Below are 27,265 nucleotides of genomic sequence, written 5' to 3'. Positions count from 1 at the left end.
TGTATTGTTTGCTCCTAAAACACAGAGAGGTCCCATTTAGGATTTCATTCATTTTCCACTCATTTAGGCCCCAGTAAATGAGTGGGATGATGGGCTTTGGTTAGGTAGAGCAAATTGATAGGGCAAAATGAAGCATGTGAGACACAGTTCTCTAATGGCGACCCATTACTTTGCAGGGAAAGGTAAAGAAATCTCGTGTCAGAAACCACCAAGGTTTGAGATCTTTGTATGCATCTGAAAGCAAGTTCAAGAACAATTCACCTCCAATGATGAAACAATGAAGGCTTCTGCTAGGTTACATCAAAAGCTTTTCACTTAAGACACAAGTAAACTGGTTGTTTCTGATGACCTGTATACTCCATATGACATAACAGTATGGCTGAGCTTGTGTACAAGTTCTGAAGGATGATTTACAAATTACATAATGGAAATTTTTGACATTTCTTTTTTCCTAGGCTTGTATTTCAAATGAAAATTTATCAAATTTTAATATAATGTCAAATTCAATCTGATAAAGCTACCCAAACTTATGCCTACCTCAGGTGCTTATAATGCCCTCTCACGCAGGATTAATTTCCTAATCAAGATTTTTGCTGGAGTTTTATAATCTGCTTGTAAAATTATGACTATGATGTGGAATCTGATTTTTGATCGGAATCAGCTGCAGCCTGGACTTGAGATGCATACTGTAAGTTCCAGAGAACATCCTCAAAAGAAGGACGAGTTGAAGGCTCCGGAGATAGGCATTTGCTTGTGATAGAAACCACAATTGATAATGACTCCTGTGAGCATGTGGTTAAAACAATTGGGTCCACAATACGTCTTCGACCATCCTGGCTGCCAAAGGATGCCTGCAATTCATGGCACCAGGAGTCAGAGGTATACTATCCCAAGCTAAATAAATATGTAATAAAACAAGTTATGTGATCTTTTATATTCATTTTAGAGAGAGTTTGTAGCATTTTCATGAATCCCAGTTAATATGGAAGAGAGGATAACAATGATCCAATTTGAGATATCTGTAACAATAAAGTTGAATTTGAGAGAGAAATTTTTTTTTAAAAAAAAAAATCTCAATGTGCATTTTTAATGAGAAAGAAAACTGAATTGGCCAGGAAATTTGTTTAAGGGGCTGTTTTGGATGTAAGAAACTTCAGAGAAATGGAAAATAGAGAGTAGTCTGGAACTTAACACTAAGCTGGATTATAAAAGTTATAAGAGAAATAGTTTAAGAACCAGAAATGCCACAGATTGACAATGTTCACAAATTGGATATTCAAATGTGTAAGAGCTTTTTAGCATACCATTTCATTCAGTAGAAATGCTTCTCCTTTCCCTGTTACTATAGGACCAACAAGCGATTCGAGTAGTATAAACCCAAAGTTGTAAACATCATCCTCTAAGTTTGTCCTATATCAGCAGAAAAGGATGCAAAAAACTATTAAACAGGTTATAACAGCATGATAACAGTTAAGGAATCTTAAAACACTTTGTAATTATTATTTCTTATTTGACCTAAGCATTTACAAGTTTTGCTAGCTTGATCATCTTTAGCTATTATCCTGGTTGTTCTTGTCTCTGAGAAGATAAAGCTACCCTACTGGGTACATAGCAGCGAATATAACAACTATGAATTATGAGAAATAATTCAAAGGAAGCAATGGTGGAACAATAAACAGTTCAGCTAGAGTGAGTATTGTGATAATGATACTAGGTTGCTGGCAGTGGCAAGGCACCAATGGTGTCATTTGGAGGTCGTCAGAAGTACTGAACTAGGTAACAGCATCAGTGGCACAAATCCTAGATATGATGAATGGAAGGAGTGAGGGAACCAACAACATCAACAATGATGGTGGCAATATTAGAATGAATCACTTGTTGCCATGGTGATAAATTTAAGAATGCCTATCAACCATAGAAATTTCATTAAGCGTTTGTTTTCTCTGCTTATAGACGTGGTCTGTTTGGCATTACCGTTAAAACCACTGTTGAGAAAAGCAATTTCTTAAATATGTTAGTTAGAGAATATTAAAAATTAATTAAAAATAAAATTTGATATGTTTTAACAATAACAATACTAAAATAACTAAACAACATCTAAAATTATGCTTTTTTTTAAAAAGGCTTTTTTGATCTTGAAACTCAATGTCAAACGGAGCAGAACTTATCCATTTGCTGTCCGCTTGTAATTCACTCTTTTTAGAATTTCTACCTATGGCTTATGTAGAATAATGACAATTAGTTCTAAGGACCCAGCAAACAAACTTTCTAATCTTAAAAAATAATGTGAAAACCACTTTTTTTGTGCATTCTACTAAAAACTTCTATAAAAATTAACCAAAGAAAAATCCATACCGTGATTTTGGGGCCTCTCCCTTTACCTACAGCACATATTAAAGCCATTAGAATAGTCACTTGGAAGCACTAGTGCGAATTTTAATGGTTAATATCATTAGCTGTCAGAATACCTCAATTTTTTCAATTTCATCTGTGATTACAGCCAGGCCATAGTCACTCAGTTTTCCAATTCGATGCTCATCAAGCAATATGTTATTTGTCTTCAGTCGATTGTTAAAAGTACCAGGAATCACCCCAGTATGTAGAAAATGCACTGCCTTGGCAACACCAATAACAATCACCAGTCTGTCTGACCACTTAAGGAATTTCTCTGGGCAAGTTTCTGCATGTAGACCATGCAACCAAACCAACAAATCAAAAAGAGAGACAGACAGACAGATCAGAGCAGAATTAAAGGTTGTGAATCCTTAAGAACCATCTCTCTCCCTCAAACGCACAAATACATGCACATTTATAGCAACAAAGGATGTTTGCAACTATCAACATATTTTGATTCTGTGCTCCTCAGAAACTGACCTGACAGATAGGCATGATAATTTCCATTAGACACATATTCATAGATAAGGAAGACTTTGATTCCAACAGAATCATCTTGTCCACTGTTGTCAATGCAGTAACCCACCAGACCAACCAAGTGTGGATGATGAAGCTTTGAAAGTAAATCCAGACGAAGTTTAAGATTTTGAATGGAGTGTTTCTTCAACAAAGTCAGAGACCGTATAGCAACATAGGTTCCATTCTCCAACCTGCCTCTGTACATCTGACATAAAAAGGAATAGATTGAAATGAGGATGCCATGGGAGATGGACACTAAAATTTGTGTTGATAAAAAAATTGCCTCAACTATTATTCCAACTGATAATTGAATAAAGCAAAAGGTGCCTGACAAGAAAACTTATTTTAGAGATGTTAGTTCTAGCATATTGACACTTGCAGTAACATAAGGCGTTATTTATTTTAATTTACAAAACTACAAGGCAGAGAAAAAGAAGTTGAACTTCAGAACCGGATGAAAGTCCAAAACTAGGTGCTATGTGCAACTCATGATAACAAGTGCAATAATAAATACCTGACCACCAAATTTTCCAACCATGTTTGAGTTCTTGAGAAGTACCTTTCCATTAGAGCCTTCACCCATAAATGTTAATGAATCAAAGTTGTTTGTGGCTTCCATCAACTCTTCCAAGGCAAAAACACGGCATGCAGGGGCACCTTGTGTGCCTAGCTTGGCTGCTTGAGCAATGAATCCTAAAAGGAAAAGAAAGAAACAGGTTACACGTAAATGTTTGAACATTCCTGAAGAAGAAATAAGCATTGTAAAACTTACTGGCATTTGCAAGAACTTCAGAGGAAACTCCAGTAGTAGAATTATCTTGCACAACCTTGGAAAAAATATTTTGTTCAAATGTTCTTCCGGAACGATTTCTTCTGCACAACAACAGAACCCCTAACGCCAAAAGCACCAAAACAAGAACTGTTCCTGTAACGACTGCGACTAATATTCCTACCATTCTACCTCTTGATTGCTTTGACTCTATATTGGCTGTCTCACAGTAGGACTCTTGAAGCTGATTTTGGGAACCAACGGACAAACAATTCCCACCAAATTTTACCGCTCTCTTATTTGACATACCGTCCAAGCAAGAGGGAAGCCCACCGATTAACTTGTTTGAAGAGATATCGACAAACCCCAGGTTGCTACCACAACTAAGACTGTTTGGAATGGATCCAATGAGAACGTTGGAAGCTAAGTTCAAATACCTGATATTTGGCAATGAGAATAAGGAAGATGGAGGTGTTCCACTGAGATGATTTAAGGACAAATCAAGATGTTGAAGCTTACTCAAATGACCAAATTGAGCAGGAATGTTTCCTGAGAAGGAGTTATTGCTTAGGAGAATTGTAATTAACCCTTCAGGCATCGCAGGTAAGTCAGAATCTAGCTTGTTCTCTCTTAAATCCAACATTTGCAGGCTGGTTAAGGTACTCAAATCAGGCAATTTACCAGTAAGCTGATTGTGAGACAAGGCAATATCAGTCAATGTTGTGATTCTGCATATTGATGAAGGTAACTGACTCTTAAACCGGTTATTCCTCAAGCTCAGAACAGTGAGATTAGACAACGAATCCAACCAATCGGGGAGAGATCCATTGAAATAATTCCCATCTAATGTTATAGAATTAAGCTTAACCATTCTTGATAACTGAGGAGGAACTGAACCAAACATAAAATTTGAGCTCAAGTCCAAAACTTCAAGCGAATATAGCCTATGAATCTTATCAGGAAGTGGCCCCCATATCCCCAAAGACACTAAGCTAACAACCCTCAAGCTGGTTAATCTTGTCAGTGTGGTAACAAAAGAATCGATTGAGAAACTCTCAGATAAAGTCTGATTAGGAATTGCAAACCCATTGAACTCACTGACCGTAACAACCTTATCTCCCTTAATTTTTAGCTCAATAATGAAATTGTCCTCGCAAACGACGCTCATATGTAAAGTTGAAGACAGGTTGCAGATGTCTCCGTTGTAACTTCCCCAAATATCCAATTGTGAAGGGTACTCCAAATGCTTCCTCAGCTGTAGTAGAAGTTGAGGCGGATGGGTTTGTAACTCCTGGGTGCTAGGGATACATAAAAACCATGAAAGATATAGTATGAGAAACCAGTTTGACCGCCACATTGAGGAATGAGGACTAATTCCAAGCACCAGAACGTAACTTTCACTGAGGTGAAGAAAACCCCAAGAAGACAAATGAATGCAAGAGACAAAGACGCAGAACCATTAGAAGAGAACTCTGCCACACCTAAAAAGTGAAGTTTTCCTTGAATCCAAACAAGCCCAAGAAGAGACTTCAGGAAAATTTAGGCTTCAAATATGCTATGGCCGTACCTAAACACCCATCAAACCGTTACTGACTTCTCTTTTAATAAACCAAATTTGAGGAAAGAATCTGAAATCTTAGCTAAATGACAAGGGAAACACAAGAAACAATAGTTCTATCGACATATATATATATATATATATATATATATAAAAGAGCACTTTTCCAGGAAAACCGCCAAACTGTTGAGCAAACTTGTCAAGAAACATGAGACAGAACAACAGAAAACGAACAAACAAGTGAAATTAATGAACCAAAGAATGTAGCTAAGATTCTGTTCAGAAAAGCAAAGAACAAACAAACCCAGAAAGCAAAAAACTTAAGAGTAGAGGAAGCAATTAAGAAAAGGAAGAGACAAGATAAAACCTTAAGAAGGGGGACCGAGAGATTTTAAGGCTAAGAATTTCTGCTATGAATGCCAACAATGAGTGTGCTTGATATTAGCAAATGGAAGTGGCGTACATAATGGAGGAGGTAGTTGAAGAAATGACAGTACAAACAGACACTGATCAGAGAAGCATTTGCTGCTACACCAAGTGAGGCGTTAATGGAGTCTGACTTTTAAGGAGAAAGAAGAAGAAAAGACGAGTGCGACTGAGGGCTTTTGTGCAGAGGCGCTAGAAGCAGAGAGAAAGTGGAGAACGGAGGATTTTGTCAAGTTTGTTTTGTCATTGTTCTGTCACTCTTTAACAAAAATGCAGGTTTTGTTTGGTTTTTTTGGGTTTTCATCGGGATTCTTGTGGCATTGGCTGCATTTGCCATCACATGGGACGGTTGGTTTCCCTCTTTATTTGAATTGATTGGGTTTGATTAATGTAACCCTGGATTTTTTCTTCTTCAATTCCTAAAATTCCCTTGGAACATTTTATTTTCACAGCCAATATTTTCTTAAAGGAGATTTTGTTAAAAATAATTTAATCCATTATATATTCAGTGTGCTCAAGTACTGATTGGAACTTGGCTTTAGGCTAAAAAAGCTCTTGAAAGCGGACCCATTACCCACAAGACAGCCTGTGTTTGAATGCAAAAGCACGTTCTTAAAGAGAAGGATTGCCTTAAAATTAGAATCCCATGAGAGTTCCAAGCTAAAAATACTAATAAATTGGATCCCCATGGCCATAAAGATTAAACCAAGAATTGCATGTTTCTTTTTGTCTTTGTCTAGACAAGTAAGCATGTTTGTTGGTTGTCCAATGCATCCTGGATATTGAAAATCTTCTTTTATATTTGGGATTTGGCATCTGACTCACTCAGTCACTCGATCCCTATTTGCATATGTTTCGTGTAAAGATGAACCAGCTTTGGATTCTGTATATGATTAGATATATTGGACCCACTAATTTTGATAAGGTTGTCACTAAATTTTGTAAAGGGTGAATGATGCCAAATCTGTATTTACTTTTGGGACTAGCAATTTTGATTTCTAGGAAAAATGTCAGTTTAAGATTGTCATGCTCATGCCTAAGATGGAATTTCTTATACAAAAGTTTAGAGCAAAATTACCAAATTTGGTTAAAATACCATATCTTTTGGACATTTCTTTTATATTGATTTAACTCTATTATAAATTTTATATATATGTTTATGGCTTTTGGTATAATGATGTTTGGAGTCTCTGATTATTATTCCAATATGTTAAATCAGCCTATCAAGTAAAAAAAATAAAGAGGTAGGTAACTTATTAACTAACCACTCCAATGCTCATGCTAGAAATGCTAATAGAGAATTTATAGAGTGAATAATAGATAGTTCTATAATCAATTTGAAAAAATAAATATACTTGATTAATAGTTGTTTTTTTATATTTATATACTAAAAGTTAAGTAGTCGTTATAGCTATCTGCAAAATCTTGAATATTTAGCTAATCTCCCGAGATTTTCTCTTAAAAATCCAACCTGATCATTGATTGGTATAGATGATATTCGGTATGGTTGATACTCAGTTTGTTCGAACAAGCGTTTCTACTTGTTTTATCATCGTTCATTCAGCCTCACTAGTTCAAGTATTTTTTTTACTTGGTCTGGGTTAATCAAACCTTCTTTTACTCATTTGGATAGTTCGAACCTTACTTGCTCGATGCAGTTAACCTGAGACATATGATGTTCAATCTGACAATGACTTCTTTTTTGCTCTGATTTTTTGACGTAGCGATGACACTTTAATTGCTATATTAAAATTTTCGACCAAATGCTAGACCATTTAACTTGATTTTGTGCAGGTAACATCATATAACTATTTTTTATGCATATGCTTTGAAATATTTTAACAGGAACAGGAGATATGCAGGTTATTAATTCATTGGTTTGGTAATACTCATGATGACAATGATAAGATAAATAACATTAGTTTTTTTGTTATTTAATTTCTTACCAGCCATTTAATTACTATAATTCTTTATATCAGAATAATCAATAGCAGATCTAAAAATTTTACATTATTAAATTAATTCAAATATAAATTGTGTATTTTTAACCTTAATATATATATTTAGAAAATCTCAAATGAAATAAGTGGAAACAATTTTTGTCCTTGTATGCTGTGTTCTGTTGTGCTTGTTTAGCAGGAATTAATTAATTAATTACCTGCATAATATTAGATTTTGATGCATAAAGTTTTTGGCTTGATTAGCATATTTATTAGCAAATCATAGGAACAGTTAATGGCAATTATAATAATTAGTTAATGAGCAGAGCAAAAAGCAACTTGGATTCGATTCCATGGAAGACAAGGACAATGATGAAAGAAGAATCTTACTTTCAGGTAAACTATTGATTACTTAGTTTCAGTGAAAATGCTGTTCATCTACTCTGCTTAAAGAGACAACATTTATAGGGAAAAATCAAATGAAAGAAGCACAAAGTGCAAAGGATGAGAACTAGAGACACAAAATCAAAGGACAATGATAGGAGAATGGGGACCATATTCAAAGAGAAAATAGTGCGAAACAAGTGGCCTGGGCCAAGACTTGTTGCCTTGTTCTATTCAGGCATCTTTTGCATACTCATCTCTACCCTGCCCAAATGACTTGTCAGGTTTATTATTTGTATTTCTGTCAACTGCAGGCCTAGCCATTTCAGAAGAGCATGTTAAAATTCAATTCAATTTCTTAAGATCAATCTGCGTTATATTGATATTTAAGGATTATTATAGGAAAAAATAATTAGTATATATGGACTCCTTAAACTTTTTTTCCCCTCTCTTCCCCTGACATCATTTAATTTTCATTTTATAGTGGTTTGATTTTCTAGCTCTTTCCCTAATTCAAGATATTAAGTAAATGGCCCAAAAGAACAAATGGAATTGTTATTTCTTTACCAGTAGCAGCTCCATCCCAGGAAGCAGCAAGGTATAGATACACGTGGCAATCATGCTTTACGAAGTTTATAACTTGGAAGCAGAATCATTATTCAAAAGGATGAACTACCTGAAGAAGCAAGCAAAGTTAACAACTCTAGAGAACATACCACCTTATTACTCTATTGAAATGTCTTAAAACCAACTCCGCTTAAGTAGTTTGCGCTTAGCCGGTCCCAAGCCCGGATAAAGGAGAAGGATTGCGGTAGGTGACAACCAGCGTAAAAATTTCGTCACACCTTATGATATGGATTCAAATGATATAAACGTTGGGGCATCCTCTACTAACTACGCGCTACATCGGAGCCCGAGTGTAGTGAGAACTATGCAAGGGTGTAGGGCGTTCACCGAAAGCGACGCGACATGCCAGCCCCGGGTGTGGTGTTAAGTGAGCAAGGGTTCCCACATCATGGACGGGTGTGGGTAAAGAAGTTAGTCCATAGGACAGATAGTAGAACAGACAGTGGAACATAATACAAGATAGACATAGAAAACAATAGAAGATATCATAGAAAGAGACCAATTAGGAAGGAGCAGGTTAGGAGGAGGATCAGGGTTGGTACTTGGAATGTTGGATCACTTACAGGAAAATTAATGGAGCTTGTGGATATCTTGGAAAGGAGAAGGGTGAATATTGCTTGCATTCAGGAGACTAAATGGGTAGGAGAGAAAAGTAAGGAAGTGGGTAATTCAGGGTACAAACTGTGGTTTACCGAAAAAGAGAGAAATAAGAACGGAATGGGCGTAATCATAGACAAGACATTAAAAGACGCAGTAATAGCTATGAAAAGAGTAGGAGATAGAATTATACTAGTAAAGCTAGTACTAGAAGGAGAAACAATAAATATAGTTAGTACTTATGCCCCACAAATAGGACTAGACAGTGAGAGTAAACAAATGTTTTGGGAAGATATGGATGATTTAATGCAAAGCATACCAAATGAAGAGAATGTTTTCATTGGTGGAGATTTGAATGGATATGTAAGAAAAGATAGACAAGATTATGAGAATGTTCATGGAGGTTTTGGTTTTGGAAGTCGAAATGAGGAGGGAAAAAGCATCCTGGATTTTGCTATGGCATACGACCTAATACTAGCAAATACCTACTTTATAAAAAGAGAGTCACATTTAGTGACTTTCAAAAGTGGGAACATAGAAGCCAAATCGACTTCCTCTTAACCAGAAAGACAAATAGAGCTCTATGCAAGGATTGCAAGGTCATTCCAGGAGAGGCTTTAATAAGTCAACATCGGTTGGTAGTCTTGGATGTCAAGTTTAGGAACAAGTCAAGTAAGGTCAGAAGAAATAGTGTAGCTCGAACAAAGTGGTGGGAGTTCAGAGGAGTAAAGCAAGTGAAGTTCAAAAATGAGCTTCTCGAGTCCGAAGTATGGAAGCTGGATATGGAGGCCAATGATATGTGGATACAGATGGCATCAAAGATTAGAGAAGTAGCTAGAAAAGTACTTGGAGAGTCTAAAGGACATGGACCACCCTCAAAAGAGAGATGGTGGTGGAATGAGGAAGTACAAAAGGCAGTGAAGAGAAAAAGAGAATGGTACAAGAAATTACCTAAATGTGATAATAATGAGGCATATGAACAGTACAAGATAGCAAAGAAAGAGGCAAAAAAGGCAGTTAGTCAAGCAAGAGCACAGGCCTTTGAAAAGTTATATGAGAAATTTGGAACTAAAGAAGGGAAGAAAGATATTTATAGATTAGCAAGGAGGAGAGAAAGGAAATGTCAAGATCTCAATCAAGTTAGGTGCATTAAGGATAAAGAAGGAAAAGTGTTGGTGAAAGATGAGGACATTAAAGAAAGATGGAGAAATTATTTTAATGATCTCTTTAATAATAGTCAAAATGGTAATAGCGTGAATATAGATTATAGAATAATAGAAAAGAATGTGAATTACACTAGAAGGATTAGATCTTTAGAAGTAAAGGAAGCACTTAAGAGAATGAAAGTGGGTAAAGCCTGTGGACCCGATGAAATACCAATTGAAGTGTGGAAGTGTTTGGGAGATATGGGAGTGGCATGGTTAACTAAATTATTTAATAAGATTCTAAACTCAAAGAAAATGCCTGATGAATGGAAGAGGAGTATCTTAGTACCCATTTTTAAAAATAAGGGAGACATACAGAGTTGCTCAAACTATAGGGAAATTAAACTCATGAGCCATACTATGAAGTTGTGGGAGAGAGTTGTGGAACATCGACTACGTCATGATACTTCTATCTCTCTCAATCAATTTGGTTTCATGCCCGGTCGTTCAACTATGGAAGCAATTTTTCTCATTAGAAGCTTTATGGAGAAATATAGAGATGTGAAGAAAGATCTACACATGGTTTTTATTGATTTGGAGAAGGCTTATGATAGTGTTCCAAGAAATGTCTTATGGAATGTGTTAGAACAAAAGAGGGTATCTATTAGGTACATACAAGTGTTGAAAGATATGTATGAAGGAGCAACTACTATTGTCCGTACGGTGGGAGGGGACACAAGAGATTTTCCGATTTCAATTGGATTACACCAAGGATCAGCCATAAGCCCTTACCTTTTTACATTAGTTTTAGATGAATTGACGAAACATATACAAGAGAGTATTCCTTGGTGCATGATGTTTGCGGATGATATTGTTCTAATAGATGAGACACGAGAAGGAGTCAATAGAAAGCTAGAGTTTTGGAGAAGTGCTCTAGAGTCAAAGAGTTTTAAGTTAAGTAGAACGAAGACAGAATACTTGCATTGCAAGTTCAGTGAAGGCCAAACTGGTGATAGGGAAGGAGTTAGTTTGAATGGAGTGGTACTATCCCAAAGTAATCACTTTAAATATCTAGGCTCAGTCCTTCAAGTAGATGGGGGATGTGAGGAGGATGTTAGTCATAGGATTAAAGCCGGATGGTTGAAATGGAGACATGCCACGGGAGTTTTATGTGATCGTAAAATTCCCAATAAGTTGAAAGGAAAATTTTACTGTACAGCCATACGACCAGCTATGTTATATGGTAGTGAGTATTGGGCACTGAAAGAGTCGTATATGTCTAAGATAAGAGTTGCAGAGATGAGAACGTTAAGGTGGATGAGTGGCCATACTAGACTAGATAAAGTCCGTAATGAGAGTATTAGAGAAAAGGTAGGAGTGGTGCCAATTGAATATAAGTTGAGAGAAGGGAGATTGAGGTGGTTTGGTCATGTGAAGCGTAGAAATACGGAGGCTCCAGTTAGACAAGTAGAGCACGTTAGGTTAGAGGATAGAAAGAAAAAAAGGGGTAGACCTAAATTGACTTGGAGGGGAATAGTACAACATGACGTATAAGCATTACACATTTCTGAGGATTTACTCAAAATCGTTTAGAGTGGAGAAAGCGAATCCATATAGCCGACCTCAAATTTTTGAAATAAAAGCTTAATTGAGTTGAGTTGAGTTGAAATGTCTTAATACCTCATTGGATTCTTCTCTCATAGCATGGATCTCTTGATCTTTGCTGGGGAGTCTTGGAACAACTTGAAGGTGTTATCTGCAGAGTACGAACTTTGAAATCTTTGAATTTGACTACTGAAGTTTTTTATGGAAATCCTGGCATTTCTGTGATGGAATTTCTCTACTGAAGTTTTGAGATGAAATGCTGTGTGGTTGTTCAATTTTCACTCCATAAATTCCAGGACTACTGGAAAGATCTTCCAGTAAATCATATATCCAACTGAACTTCTTGATATTTCAGGATGTCAACACATATATAGACTAGGCGAAACCCACTGTTCCGATTACCAGAAAATGGCTTCAGCTCTCAAAGAAGATAGAAACACAAGTGAGTTACTCTCTTTTCGTCCAAACATTTCAGATTAATTGACAGTCTTTGACGCAGAACGATAATGGTCTATTTTTTTTCTTTCCATCCCAGGTTCTGCTAAAAGAGTAGCCGTTGTAGGGGCGTTGATTGGTTTTCTGAAATTTTTTTCTCTTTCGATTTTGTAAATTTTTCTTTTACACATGACTCGAAGGTCACAGTATTTGAATCAGAAGGAAGAGCTGGAGGGAAGCTGTGAAGTACATCCAATGATGGTTTGTTTAATCATGGTTTGAAGTCCCTGGAATTGCAGGAGTATATTTTTGGGTCGGGCTTTAAACTGAGCTTTGACAATTGCCGCCCAAATTTCTTAGACAAACTAAATTTATGCTCCACCAGCTAAGGCCTAAGAGGAAAAGAAAACACAGTGCTACATCTTACTGTTCAATCCTCTTTTAGTACATGGTATAACCAGCTTCAAAGAACCGTGCGACGTCGCAAGTATAAATTTTTTTTATATCTATCATGCATCTTAATAAAATTAATAAATAATGAATATTTAATATATTTAATTCTATTTTATAATAATATAAAATACTATACTTATATCTTATAAATAAAAGTATGAAAAATTTATCTATGAATAATTATTAAAATTATTTAGTTAATACAAGCTTTAAAGCTCGTACTGTGCTGCGATATTTTTATTTATTATATTAATATGATTAATAAATAAAAAAATATTTATATTAAAATTATATTTAATTTTATTTTATAATAATTTACATATTATATTTATATTTTATATAATTATTAAAATCATTTAGTTTATTTAATTGAATTATAATAATTTTTGAAAACTTGTAATTTATCTTGTATTGTGAATTTTTTATCATGTAATTAGTTATATTTATTATAACATTAATAATATAGTTATTCACTTATGAGACTTGCTAGATTTAGAAGATAGACTTGCATTTATAATAAGAGCATAATGACACTTTCATTATTATTTAAAAAGAAATAAATAAAAAAAAAAGCAAAATAAAAGGCTAAAGAGTACGATAACATTTTTACTATTTAATTTATAATTTAATTAAATTTATTTAAATTACATGAAAATATTTAGATAATATTTATTTATGCAAATATTGAATAAATTTAATTATATGAAAAATTGAAAACGAGAAAAGAGTGAAATAAAATAAGCAAAAGAAAAAAAAAAAAGTCAAGGTACAATTGCACTTTTCATATACCTTCCCTTTTAATTTAATAATGGGCAGTGGTAGACACCCTAAATATTTAAAATATATATATTAATAATATAATATTTATTATTTACTTATTATAATATATTGAATAAATTAAAATCTTTATGCCAATTATCAATTAAATCAAAACTTTTAATTTTATTTTTAATTTTAGCAATAAATTCAATTAAAAAAATTGAACTCTTTAATTGATAAAAAATAATACAAAATTTCATTCATATCAATTTTAGTTATTCTATTAATTTTACTAATTTATTTAATAATTGTTCTATTTTTAATAATTTTAACAAATTTTATATTAATAAAAAATATAATAAATAAATAATATATCAAATAATTAACTTAATTTTGAATGTTTTCTCTCTCTTTTTGCTTATATTTTTAATCACATCATTCTCATCATTATTTTTTTTTAAATTTAAGCTAAAAAAAATAAATATTTAAACATAAAAAAATATATATAAATAATATAATCAAAATAAATGTGATTATAACTTTTAAAACGATAGAAAAATTAATTAAAATAATATTTTTATTAATTTAAGAATAATTATTTAAAATAATATGAAAATAAATAAATTAATTAATATTAATAATATATGTAAATATTTAAATTATTTTTATCAATTATATAATCCAGTTGAATTAATAGTTAAAATTAAAGCTAATATGAAAAAGTTTAAAATTAAATTAATAAAATTAAAAGATTTGTTTAAAATTTATATATATATATGAGTAAATATTTAAATTATTTTTATCAATTATATAATCCAGTTGAATTAATAGTTAAAATTAAAGCTAATATGAAAAGTTTATATATATATATATATATATATATATATATATATATAAATAATGGTTGACTGCTAAGTCAAGGGATTTAGTCTATCTTTACCCACTCGCTAAGCTAGTAGTCCACCTGTTTACCGTAGTTTAGTCGAAGGTATATAATTCAATGAAAATTCTTGCCTTAACGAGTTTAATATATTTAAACTTTTATGAAATTGATGTAAAAATAATAATAATAATAATAATAATAATAACGATACACATTTGTTGTAAAAGTAATTATTTAGAAAAAATATATCATATTAATAAAAAAAAAATACACTTTATAAAATTTAAAAAAGAAATAACACTTTACAAAAATATAAAGATATTAAAAACACATTTTTTTATAAGTAATAAAATATTATTTTTAATTGACATGTCCAAATTAGAGTACATGCCCTGCTAATTCTCTACATAAAGGGAATAAAAGAAAAGTCTGAGTCTTGGCAATAGGATGACTTTGACTTATATAGTTGATGATGATCCAAATGCATCACTATTCAATTGCTTGGAATCTAAATTTTCAAGAAAATTGAATATTCCCCTTCCACAATTTTAGACATATCGAGTCGGTCTCAATTAACGGGCTGGGATGAAGTAAAGTAACACTAAATAGATTTTAATATAAAACTATAACCATGTTATTTTCATATCCTTAACCAGCTCTAATGCTAAATTAAACTTTTGGAACACTAATATATAGAATTTAATCTATTGTAATCTTTGAACAAATTATATTAATTATCGCTCAATTTATATGATTATTTTAATTTAATTATTTAATTTATTAAAATATTTTTTTTCTAAATTTTAATTTAATTATAAACAAAATTCATTATACGTAATAATAAGTTCGCATATATTAAAAAGAATAAAATTACTTTTTTGCTTTCTTTTACTTAGAAACACAAATATATATAATTTAATCCATTATAATATCCGTACACAACACATATGCTTTGTTAAATAGACCAGGAAGAAAATATTTTTGAAATTCTTTTTAACTCATATGTGATTATTTAATACTACTATTATTATTCTTGGATTCATTGATTTTGCTTATGTCATACAAATACACCCATTTTCCACCATTACAAATGAAAGACTAGAATTCTAGGAATTGATTTTCATTTTGGTGCACTCATTTTCACAATTTCGACGACTGTGGAATACTAGAATTCCAAGAGTTGATTTTATATTTATAAGTCTTTCCACATTGTAATTCTTAAATTTTTATTTTTTAAATTTAATTTATTATAAATTCAAAATATATGATATATGATAAAATTTATTAATTAAATACGTTGATTTCATGTGTTGCGCCTTAAATTTATTGCAAACTAAATTTAGATAAAATTTTTTTATAATTTTTTCTATAATTTATTGATATTATTTTGAAAATTATAAAGTTTTATATTTTAATTTTAATTAAAATCTAATAAATGAAAAAAAAAATTTATGCTATTTATTTAGTTATATTATTTTTGAAAATTTGACATGTCATATAATTAATAACATTACAGTTTATTTATATTCTCGGCAAGTTGTGAATAACTTTTATTAGTTTATATAACTATAATTATTTATTTCAATTATAATCAAACATTTAATTATAATTTAATTAAATCAATTGTTAAAATTAAAACTAATATGAAAGTTTAAGATTAAATTGATAAAATTTAAAAATTTAACTAAGATTAAAAAAGTTTATAAAGATTTTGTTTTTTTTATCATTTAGCCATGATTTTTTTATTTTTCTATTTTTATCAATTTCTTTGTCGCAAGAGTGTAAATCCTCTCATTCTCGATTAAACATGCACCCTATCTCTCCCAACCTTCTATTTCTTTTAGGGTTTTTTTTTTAATTATTTTTAATTTAATTAAACAATAAATACGGCACTGTTTCAAAGTTAATTTATCAAATTTAATTTTAAATTATTTTTTAACATTTTCTAACTCATATATTTAAAAAATAATTTTCTCAACTGTAATTTTAATAGTCCTGATCTATACTATTCAGCTCATTATTAAATTAAAAAAATGTCAGTTATATATATATATATATATATATATATATATATATATATATATATATATATATATATATATATATATATATATTTATATATATAATGGTTGACTTCAAAGTCAAGTGATTTTGTCTATCTTTACCTGCTTGTTAAGTTGGTAATCTACTTGTTTGCTGTAGTTTAGTTAAAGGTATATAATTCAATGAAAATTCTTGCCTTTGACATATTTAAACTTTATGAAATTGATGTATTTTATCTCATAATTTAGCGATACACATTTTTTGTAAATTAGTTATTTTAAAAAAAAATATCATATTAATAAAAAAAACAATTACACTTTATAAAATTTAAAAAGGAAATAACACTTTAAAAAAATATAAAGATATTAAAAATATATTTTTTATAAGTAATAAAATATCATTTTTAATTAATATTTAAATATTTTTAATATCACAAGTCCAAATTCGATTCCATACACTTCTAATTCCCTAAAACTTAACTCAACTCAACTAAACCTTTGTCCCAAAGATTTGGATTCGCTTTCTTCACTCTAAAGATTTTGGGTTAAATCCTTAGAAATGTGTAATGCTTCTAGGTTATGTTGTACTACTTTCCTCAAAGTCAATTTAAGTCTACCCCTTTTTTTCTTTCTATCCTCTAACCTAATGTGCTCTACTTGTTTAACTGGAGCCTCCGTATGTCTACGCTTCACATGACCAAACCTTCTCAATCTCCCTTCTCTCAACTTATCTTCAATTACACCACTCCTAACTTTTCTCTAATACTCTCAATACGAATTTTATCTAGAATGACTAAGACTTGTACCTTAATGATGATATTAAAGCATTACTCTGCAATTGTCTGGAATCTAAATTGCCAAGATTCTACCACAAGTCATGTTTAGACATATCGAGCCAATCCCAATTGACGGGCTAGGATGAAGTAACATTAAGTAGACTTTGACTTAAAACTATGACCTTGTTATTTTTAGATTCTTAATCAACTCTAATGCTAAATTAAACTTATGAAACACTGATATATATAATTTAATCTACCGTAATTTTTGAGTAATGACACTCGATTTATATGATTATTTTAATTAAATTATTTAATTTTAGTTTTATTATAGAAAAAAAAAATTTACACGACACATATGCTTCGTTAAATGTCTTAAAAAGAAAACATTTTTAGAATTCTTTTTAACTCACGTGGACAAATTGATTCCATATGTTATGCCTTTAATTCATTGTAAACCTATAATTCTTGCTTTTTGAACGTCAAAATTCCAAATTATCTTTTAACAATACTTTCTAAAGGATGGCTAGGGATGAGTAGTCTAAAATATTGAACAACAAAGTCTGGCTTTGAAAAAACATTGTCAATATTAGAAATTTACACGATAGTTTTGAAAACAGCTCTATTGATATTAATTTTTTTTTTTTTAATTCATTATGTTGATGGATTAGTTTTTTTATTCAATGAAAATTTAATAGTTTAATAATAATTAGCATGACATAAAATAAAAAAAAATATTTTTTTATTATAAAAATGATAAATTGCACAATAAATAGACCTCTATCTCTTTTATATCATAAAACTAATAAATTGCATTACTATAGGTGGCGACAAACAAACCCAAGTTGCCCTCATAAGAATTTTCTTATGCCTGCAAGGCCGGATTTTTACCAAAAGGTGTAAAAAAAAAAATTATATAAAAAAAGGATGGATTTAAGTTTAATTATCAAAAATGGGTGAATCATGCCGAGGTGGATGGGCTGAGGGCGGGACGCTAATTATAATAGCGTTTTAAATGTCCGAATGCTATTTATCCGAACGCTATTTATAATAGCGTTTTAAATGTCCGAACGCTATTTATAATAGCATGTACCATTTAAACAAAATAAAATAATTAAAAAATTTAAAAAGAAAGCTAGAAGTTTCTATAGTAGCGTCCAGCTTTCCTTTTAAAATTTTTAATATTTTATTTTATATTTTAAATAAAATATAAATACTATTTTAATAAATAAAATTATAATAATTAATATTAAATATTATAATATTTTTATTATAAAAAATTATTTTTTATTTAAAATTAAATTAAAATTAAAAAATAAAATAATAAAAAATTTAAAAAAAATTGAACATTACTATAAGCAGCATCTAACTTTTCTTTAAAATTTTTAATTATTTTATTTTATATTTTAAATAAAATATAAATATTATTTTAATAAATAAAGTTATAATAATTAATATTATTTATTATATTATTTTATTAAAGTTGGACGCTAATTTATTATAATATTATTTATTAAAATGATATTTTTATTATAAAACTTAAAATAATTAAAATTTAAAATTTAATTAAACAATAAATTAAAATTATATTAAATAAAAATTTAAAATTTAATTTTTATTTAATTAATTTTTAATAAAAAATATTTTTTATAATAAAATAATTAAAATATTATGATATATAATATTAATTATTATAATTTTATTTATTAAAATAATATTTATATTTTATTTAAAATATAAAATAAAATAATTACAAAATTTAAAAAAAAGTTGAACCCTGCTTAGTAGTGTATAGTTAGTGTCCAATTTTTATTAAAATTTTTTAATTATTTTAATTTTTTATTTTATCAAATTTTAATTTAATTTTAAATAAAAATAATAATTTTTTATAATAAAAATATTATAATATATAATATTAATTATTAGAACTTTATTTATTAAAATAATATTTATATTTTATTTAAAATATAAAATAAAATAATTAAAAAGTTTAGAGAAAAGTTGGATACTGTTATAAATAACGTTCAACTTTTATTTAAAATTTTTAATTATCTTATTTTGTTTAAACGGTGTATACTATCATAAATAGCGTTCGAACCCTCAAAACGCTTTTATAATATAATTCACCCATTTTTTATAATTAAACTCAAATTCACCATTTTTTAATATATTTTTTTTATTACACCCTCTTGGTAAAAATCCCTGCAAGGCTTACCTTCTTCTATAGATGTAGGATGATTCTAGTCCCCTTCCCCTCACAGCTCCATAAGCATAAAACAGAGAAACATATTAGTCGCTTGAGTGCTCACCATACTAGCTTCCTTCCTCCATTCCCTTTCATGCATCCTTTATTTCCTCTTCCCAAATGGATCTTGTTTATGAAAAAATTGTGACATCCCTTATCCATCTACAGTGTAACCGAGCAAGATATGCCACTTAGTGTGTCGAAGTACCAATTCATATTTCCATTATAATTTATCAATTTTAATTCATTTATTTATAATTTTTGATAAATCTAAAAATTTTCACAATTTTTATAGAAAATCCGGCCTGAACCTGTTTAAAAGACACTTCCAATATAATTTTCAAATCCAGAACTCTATTATAACTCAATCTCAAAATCTCAATACTATTTTCAGAATTTTTCTGTTCACACCGTCACTTGAAGTACATTCATGAATATTTCTCAACATTTCATAGTTTTTCACCCACTAAACCCTAATTTTTTCTAAAATTTATAGATATTATTTTTAAAATTATAAAGTTTTATATTTTAATTTTAATTAAAATATAATAAATAAAAAAAAATATTTTATGGTTATATTATTTTTGAGACTTTGACATGTTATATAATTAATAACATTATAGTTTATTTATATTCTTTGCAAGGTGTGAATAACTTTTATTAGTTTATATAACTATAATTATTTATTTCAATTATAATCAAATATTTAATTTAATTCTTAAAAGCACAAATTGACCCTTTCTCATTCTGTCGTGGCATTAGAGGACAAGAGCTTATCTTTTGTTTACTATTCTTTTAATCAATTAAGTTCAGGTCTAAGGCAGGCGGAAGTTTCTTGCTTTTTGAACGTCAAAATATCTTTTAACGATACTTTCTAAGGGATGGCTAATCTAAATAAATAATTATCTATTTATTTATAATATTTTTTATTTATAAAATTAAACTTATAAATTAAAAAAAAATTAAATTAGGAGGGATTATTTTAAAATTAATAATTTTTGTTTTGAAAAAATATATATCAATGTAAATTGTATCAGCATTTACATTTATTTTGAATATGTTATTTAAATAAATTAAACATTATATATTTAATGAAAATTATAAATAATTAGTCTAATATAATATGCTTTTTATTATTTTAAACATACTCAATATAATACTTTTTTTTATATATAATTCTTGCAAAAATAAATAATTTATTTTATATCAATTCTTATTTTACTATTGGTGACAAATCTCGAGTAAAATATTCATTTTATTTCCGAGCAATTAACTCTTAATTAACTCAATTTATTGACAAATGTTATATAAAAGACTTAAAAGATGTAAAATTTGACCCAACCTGACAAATTATTGAGCAATGCTCATTACAAAGTATAATTTTATTACAGAATTTATAAAATATTTTTTATTAAATAAAAAAAGTTAAAATCTTTATATAAATTAGTAATTTTAATAAAAAATTTTAATTTATTAATTTAATCATAAACATTTTCATTGTTTTCAATTTGAACAATAAATTTAATTAAAAACAACTGAACTCACAATTGATAAAAGTTAATTCAATTTTTGTATCCCTTGTCAACTTTAGCTGCTCTTTTTAATTTTATTAATTTATTTGATAATTTTTTAATAAATTTCATATTAATAAAAAAATATAATAAATGAATAATATATCTTTAATTTAATTTTTAATTTTTTCTCTATCCTTTTACTTATATTTTTAATCCAACTGTTTTCATTATTTTTTTTCCAAATTTAAGGAAAAAAATATAAATATACAAATAATAAAATCAAAATAAATATAATTATAATTTTTAAAATGATAGAAAAATTAATTAAAAATAATATATTTATCATTTTAAGAATAATTTTTAAAATTGATATAAAAAATAAAAGGATTGGTTAATATTAATAACGTAAATAAATATTTAAATTACTTTTATTAATTAAATAATCTGGTGAAATTAATAACTGAAATTAAAATTAATATAAAAGTTTGAGATTAAATTGATAAAATTAAAAAATTTGGTTAAAATTAAAAAGTTTATAAAAGTTTTAATTTTTTTTTTATCATTTAGCCAAGATTTTTTTTTTATTTTTCTATTTTTATAAATTTCTTAAAATTTATTAACTCTTTTAATCCTTTTGGCTTTTTAATTTTTTTTATAATATTTTTTAAAATTATTTACTCTTTATCACAAGAGTATAAATCCTCTCATTCACGATTAACCATGCACCCTATCTCTCCCAACCTTCTATTTTTTTAGGGTTTTTTTTTATTATTTTTAATTTAATTGAACAATAAATACGGCACTGTTTCAAAGCTAATTATAAAATTGTAAATTAAAATTTTAATAATTTTATAATTTACAAAAACGTTTTGCTTTCCTCTCTATCAATAGGTCTATTTTTTAAACTTTTCAAGTTAAATGTTTGCAGTAATTTTTTTTTTTATAATGTATTTTTCTTATATATTATGTATTTTATATTTAATTAAAAATACCTTTGTGAGAACATATAGTGCCTATTTGATATTATATTTAAATGGTCAAAATTATTTTTTTAATAAAAGTATTATTTTAATATTATTAAAAAATAATTTGAAAAAAATTATTTTATTATTTTAATATTCTTATCATTAAAATTTATTAAATTTAATTTTAAATTATATTTTAATATTATCTAACTAGTATAGTTTAAAAAATAATTTTTTTAATAATATTTTTAACAGCAATACCAAACAAGTTTACGGTATTCAGTCCATTATTAAATTAAAAAAATGTCAGTTGTTTATATATATATATATATATATATATATATATATAATGGTGACCTTAAAGGCAAGTGATTTCGTCTATCTTTACCCACTTGTTAAGTTAGTAGTCCACTTGTTTGCTGTAGTTTAGTTGAAGGTATATAATTCAATGAAAATGCTTGCCTTTGACATATTTAAACTTTATGAAATTGATGTATTTTATCTCATAATTTAGGAATACACATTTTTTGTAAATTAGTTATTTTAAAAAAAATATATCATATTAATAAAAAAAACAATTACACTTTATAAAATTTAAAAAGGAAATAACACTTTAAAAAAAATATAAAGATATTAAAAAAATATTTTTTTATAAGTAATAAAATATTATTTTCAATTAATATTTAAATATTTTTAATATCACTCATATAATAAATCTAAATTCGAGTTGATGCTTTTTTTAATTCTCTACACAATGGAATAAAAAAAAAAAAAAATCTCAAGTCTTCGCAAAAGGATGACTTGGACTTCTACCATTCAATTGCCTGGAATCTAAATTTTCAAGAAAATTGAATGTTCCTCTACCACAAATTTCGACATATCGAGTCAGTATGAAACCAAAAAACACAAAGTAGACTTTGACCTAAAAACTATAACCTTGTTATTTTTAGATCCTTAACTAACTCTAATTAATGCTAAATTAAATTTATGGAACATTAATATATATATATATATACATAGAGAGAAAATTTAATCTATTGTAATCTTTGAGTAAATTACACCAATCGTTGTTCAATTTATATAATTATTTCAATTTAGTTATTTAATTTTAATTTATTAAAATAAAATTCTTTAATTTTAGTTTTATTATAGAAAAAATTTCTCACTTGCAATAGGTTTACATATTAAAAAGAATAAAATTACCTTTTTACTTTCTTTTACTCATGGGACACAAATATATATAATTTCCTACATAACACATATATTTTATTAAATGGTTTAAGAAGAAAACATTTTTTAAATTCTTTTTAACTTACATATATAATTGGATCCATTAATTAAATACGTTGATCCTGTATATTGTGTCTTAAATTCATTATAGATTAGGTTTAAAAAAGAATTTTCCATATTTTTTTTATGGTACATTGATATCATTTTTAAAATTGTAAAATTTTAAATTTTAATTTTAATTAAAATATAATAAATAAAAAAAACATTTTATGCTATTTATTTGGTTATATTATTTTTTAGACTTTGACATGTTATATAATTAATAACATTATAGTTTATATATATTCTTGGCAAGGTGTGAATAACTTTTATAAGTTTATATAACTATAATTATTTATTTCAATTATAAACAAATATTTAATTTAATTATTTAATTTAATTAATTGAGAGGATTTCAATATTATCTCACAAGCACATATAGAACCTTTCTCATTCTGTCTTGGCATTGGAGGACAAGAGCTTATTTTTTGTTTACTATTCTTTTCATTAATTAAGTCCCAATCAAGGCGGGCGGAAGTTTCTTGCTTTTTGAACATCAAAAATTCCTAATGATCTTTTAAAGATGCTTTCTAAGAATTTTCCTATGCATTATTATAGGTGGCAACAAACAAACCCAAGTTGCCCTCGTAAGAATTTTCTTATGCCTACAAGGCTTGCCTTCTACTATAAATATAGGATGATTCGGGTTCTCTTCCTCCCACAGCTCCATAAGCACAAAATAGAGAAGCATATTACTCCTCAAGTGCTCACCATACTAGCTTCCTTCCTACATTCCCTTTCGTGCATCCTTTCTTTCCTCTTCCCAAATGGATCTTGTTTATGGAAAAATGCTAAATGCAGCTCCCACGTCTGTCGAGACTCCACAATTTTCAAAGAATACTAAAGTGATGAGTCCTATGTTGATCTCCCGATGGAGTCCAACTCCACGGGTTTCTAAGATTTTGCCGTTGCGACAAGCACGAGGCTATAATGCACTTCCCCTTGTCCATGAAGCTAGGGAAGAAGGAGAAAAAGATGCTCCACTTACCCAACAGGACAGGTACAAAGAGATCATGTCAAGCTTTCCCCGAAGGGATGATTGGGTTGTCCAGCCTCTTTACCAATACCAAGGCTTTTGGTACTTCCAAGTCTGCCTAATCGGCTTGTTGGCTGCTCAAGAAAACTTTAGGCCTCAACCTTATGATATTATTCTTTGTACTTGTCCCAAATCTGGCACGACTTGGCTTAAGGCTCTTGCTTATGCCATTGTTACCCGCTCTAGATTTAGCGATTTCGAAAACCCATTGCTCACAAAAGCACCACATGATTGTGTTCCCTTTTTAGAGATTGATGCTGCGAGAAACATATGCAATCGTGACCAAGAAATCCCACTAGTAGCTACGCACATTCCTTATAATTCTTTGCCAACTTCCATATCAGAATCAGGTTGTAAACTTGTTTATTTGTGCAGAGACCCAAAGGACATGCTAATATCTATGTGTAACTTTCCTCTCAAAAAGTGCCACCAATAGTAAAATAAGAATTGATATAAAATAAATTATTTATTTTTGCAAGAATTATATATATAAAAAAAGTATTATATTGAGTATGTTTAAAATAATAAAAAGCATATTATATTAGACTAATTATTTATAATTTTCATTAAATATATAATGTTTAATTTATTTAAATAACATATTCAAAATAAATGTAAATGCTGATACAATTTACATTGATATATATTTTTTCAAAACAAAAATTATTAATTTTAAAATAATCCCTCCTAATTTAATTTTTTTTAATTTGTAAACTTAATTTATAAATAAAAAATATTATAAATAAATAGATAATTATTTATTTAGATTAGTCGTTCAAAAAGTAAGAAACTTCCGCCTGTCTTAGACCTGGACTTAATTGATTAAAAGAATAGTAAACAAAAGATAAGCTCTTGTCCTCTAATGCCACGACAGAATGAGAAAGGATCAATTTGTTCTTTTAAGAATTAAATTAAATATTTGATTATAATTGAAATAAATAATTATAGTTATATAAACTAATAAAAGTTATTCACACCTTGCCAAGAATATAAATAAACTATAATGTTATTAATTATATAACATGTCAAAGTCTCAAAAATAATATAACCAAATAAATAGCGTATAATTTTTTTTTATTTGTTAGATTTTAATTAATATTAAAATTTAAAACTTTATAATTTTAAAAATGAACCAAATAATATATTACTATTCTTAAGAATAGTATAGGTACCACCTTGTCCACTTTTATATTTCTTCAATTTCCTGTTTGAGGCTGTGTGTGTAGGAATGTTGACAGTGATGGGCCATGTGTTGCTCAATGTAACGATTTTGTATTGCTTTAGCGTGCGACCATCCATGTTAATTAATATTCCTATTGCTTAGTTTTCTTTTTTCTTTTTTACAAAAATAAATTATATATATATATATATATGAGAATAAATATAGCAGCGAATTAAAAAAAATTAAGTTAATATATTAAAAAAATTATGCATATTAAAAATAAAATTTTAAAATTAATTTTAAGTATTAAAGTTTAATATTTAAAAATTTAATTAGATAGAATATAATCTAACTCATATTTTAATAATAAAAAAAAAAGAATATTCAAGCAAATCGTATTAATAAGCTATTTATTTTAATGTTTATCAAAAAAAGAGTTCAATAATTATATTTATGTGGGATTAATTTAAAACACATATATTTATATGAAGCATTTTAATAAAAAAAGTCAATTATTCTATTTAATAAATGGATCCACCACTTACCTGGCCTAACATATCCAATCCTCCTGGATGCTCACCAAACCAACCCATCACAAAAATGGCTAAGTTCGCAAGGGGTCATCTGTTTCACTACCTGAGTGCAAGAAACACCCTAAGGGGATTACTCCCCTCCTCGACTGTCTTTATCCCTGACAACCCTTTCCTCACCTGTTTCAGTATCCAACCTGGCAGAGAACTCATCCTAGAAGAACAAATACTCGTCGTCCTTTCGACGAGTCAGCCGATGTAGTTTGGCGAATACCTTAGCCGTAGGTCTAATCCCTTTGGCTCGGCAAAGGCCTCTGAAGGCTACCAGGATCCGCCAGGAGTTCGGGTGAACCTGGGCTATGCACACTTGGTGATATTTTAGGACTTCTTTGAAGAAGTCATCGAGAGGGAACCGCAGCTCGGCTTTTAATTGTTCCTCGTATACCATGATCATATCGTTCTCCTCAAAGAAGTGATCGGCTCGAAGATCGCCGTGACACTTAATGAGTTCGAACGAATCAGGATGAATGTTGTATTCTTGGCTGAACGACTGTAGGTCGGTTTCTTGAAGAATGGACGGAAGCTCATCTATGGGAAGGCTTTCTCTCCCCGAAGAACGGGGTTGCCTCGAGGATGCAGCTTGACCACGGACTGAAACGGAGATCCTAGGAGGTTCAGGTCGCTCGCTTGGCCCGACCACCTCTACCTCGTCGGATGACCATGAGACCTGAACGGAAGGGGGGCTTGCCGCTCTCTGACCCTCGGCACCGCTCATTTCCAAAGGAAATAGAGAATTTAAACTAAAAGAAGGATCAAAACCCTTACCGGAGCTTGATCGGTGTCGGAAGAACTTGAGAAAACGAGAGAATTTTGAAGTTGTTCGCGAGAGGCTGAAAATGACATAAGGGAGCAACTGGCTAACCCTTCCCCTATTTATACCCGTCCGAGCATTTAATGCTCACGGAGCCCTGCGCAAGACGGTTAGCGGGACTCGCCAGCTTTTCTGACACGTTTCACGAATATTCCAGAAATCCCATAGTAAAAGAGATCGGCTAGTTACAGATCGGTGAATTAAGGCAGATCGATTAAGGGTTGTTCAGTTAAGAATCGGATCGGGTAAATGCTTCAGAGATCGAAAAATAACCAATGCATCAATAATGAGATAATAATTG

The 27,265-nt window shown here is 29.1% G+C and overlaps 2 protein-coding genes across 2 annotated transcripts; one reads left to right on the top strand and one right to left on the bottom strand.

The window, feature by feature from the left end:
* Window positions 1-315: 315 nt before the first annotated feature.
* LOC131176036 (probable inactive leucine-rich repeat receptor-like protein kinase At3g03770) lies at window positions 316-5,934 on the bottom strand. Its single transcript, XM_058141103.1, has 7 exons — window positions 3,686-5,934; window positions 3,473-3,606; window positions 2,875-3,118; window positions 2,469-2,680; window positions 2,356-2,381; window positions 1,305-1,410; window positions 316-851 (listed from the first exon to the last, which is right to left on the bottom strand). Exons 1-7 carry the CDS (start codon window positions 5,037-5,039, stop codon window positions 627-629), a joined length of 2,301 nt encoding a protein of 766 aa, XP_057997086.1. The 5' UTR covers window positions 5,040-5,934; the 3' UTR covers window positions 316-626.
* Window positions 5,935-23,921: 17,987 nt separating this feature from the next.
* LOC131175870 (cytosolic sulfotransferase 18-like) lies at window positions 23,922-24,837 on the top strand. The gene has a single exon (XM_058140549.1). The coding sequence runs from the start codon at window positions 24,133-24,135 to the stop codon at window positions 24,835-24,837; it is 705 nt and encodes a 234-aa protein (XP_057996532.1). The 5' UTR covers window positions 23,922-24,132.
* The last annotated feature ends 2,428 nt before the right edge of the window (window positions 24,838-27,265 follow it).

The sequence above is a fragment of the Hevea brasiliensis genome, chromosome 18 (assembly GCF_030052815.1).
Source record: "Hevea brasiliensis isolate MT/VB/25A 57/8 chromosome 18, ASM3005281v1, whole genome shotgun sequence".
Taxonomy (NCBI): Eukaryota; Viridiplantae; Streptophyta; class Magnoliopsida; order Malpighiales; family Euphorbiaceae; genus Hevea; species Hevea brasiliensis.
The sequence above is the reverse complement of the archived record's forward strand: the minus strand, read 5'-3'. Positions and strand labels throughout refer to the sequence as shown.

What these genes read in the sequence shown, in the direction of transcription:
- LOC131176036 (XM_058141103.1), bottom strand. Translation starts at nt 5,039, where the DNA reads ATGTGGCGGTCAAACTGGTTTCTCATACTATATCTTTCATGGTTTTTA. An exon ending in TTATCATGCCTATCTGTCAG is followed by an intron (nt 2,681 to 2,874) that starts GTCAGTTTCTGA and finishes GTCTACATGCAG; the next exon opens with AAACTTGCCCAGAGAAATTC. An exon ending in GGAGAGGCCCCAAAATCACG is followed by an intron (nt 1,411 to 2,355) that starts GTATGGATTTTT and finishes CTGCTGATATAG; the next exon opens with GACAAACTTAGAGGATGATG.
- LOC131175870 (XM_058140549.1), top strand. Translation starts at nt 24,133, where the DNA reads ATGGATCTTGTTTATGGAAAAATGCTAAATGCAGCTCCCACGTCTGTC.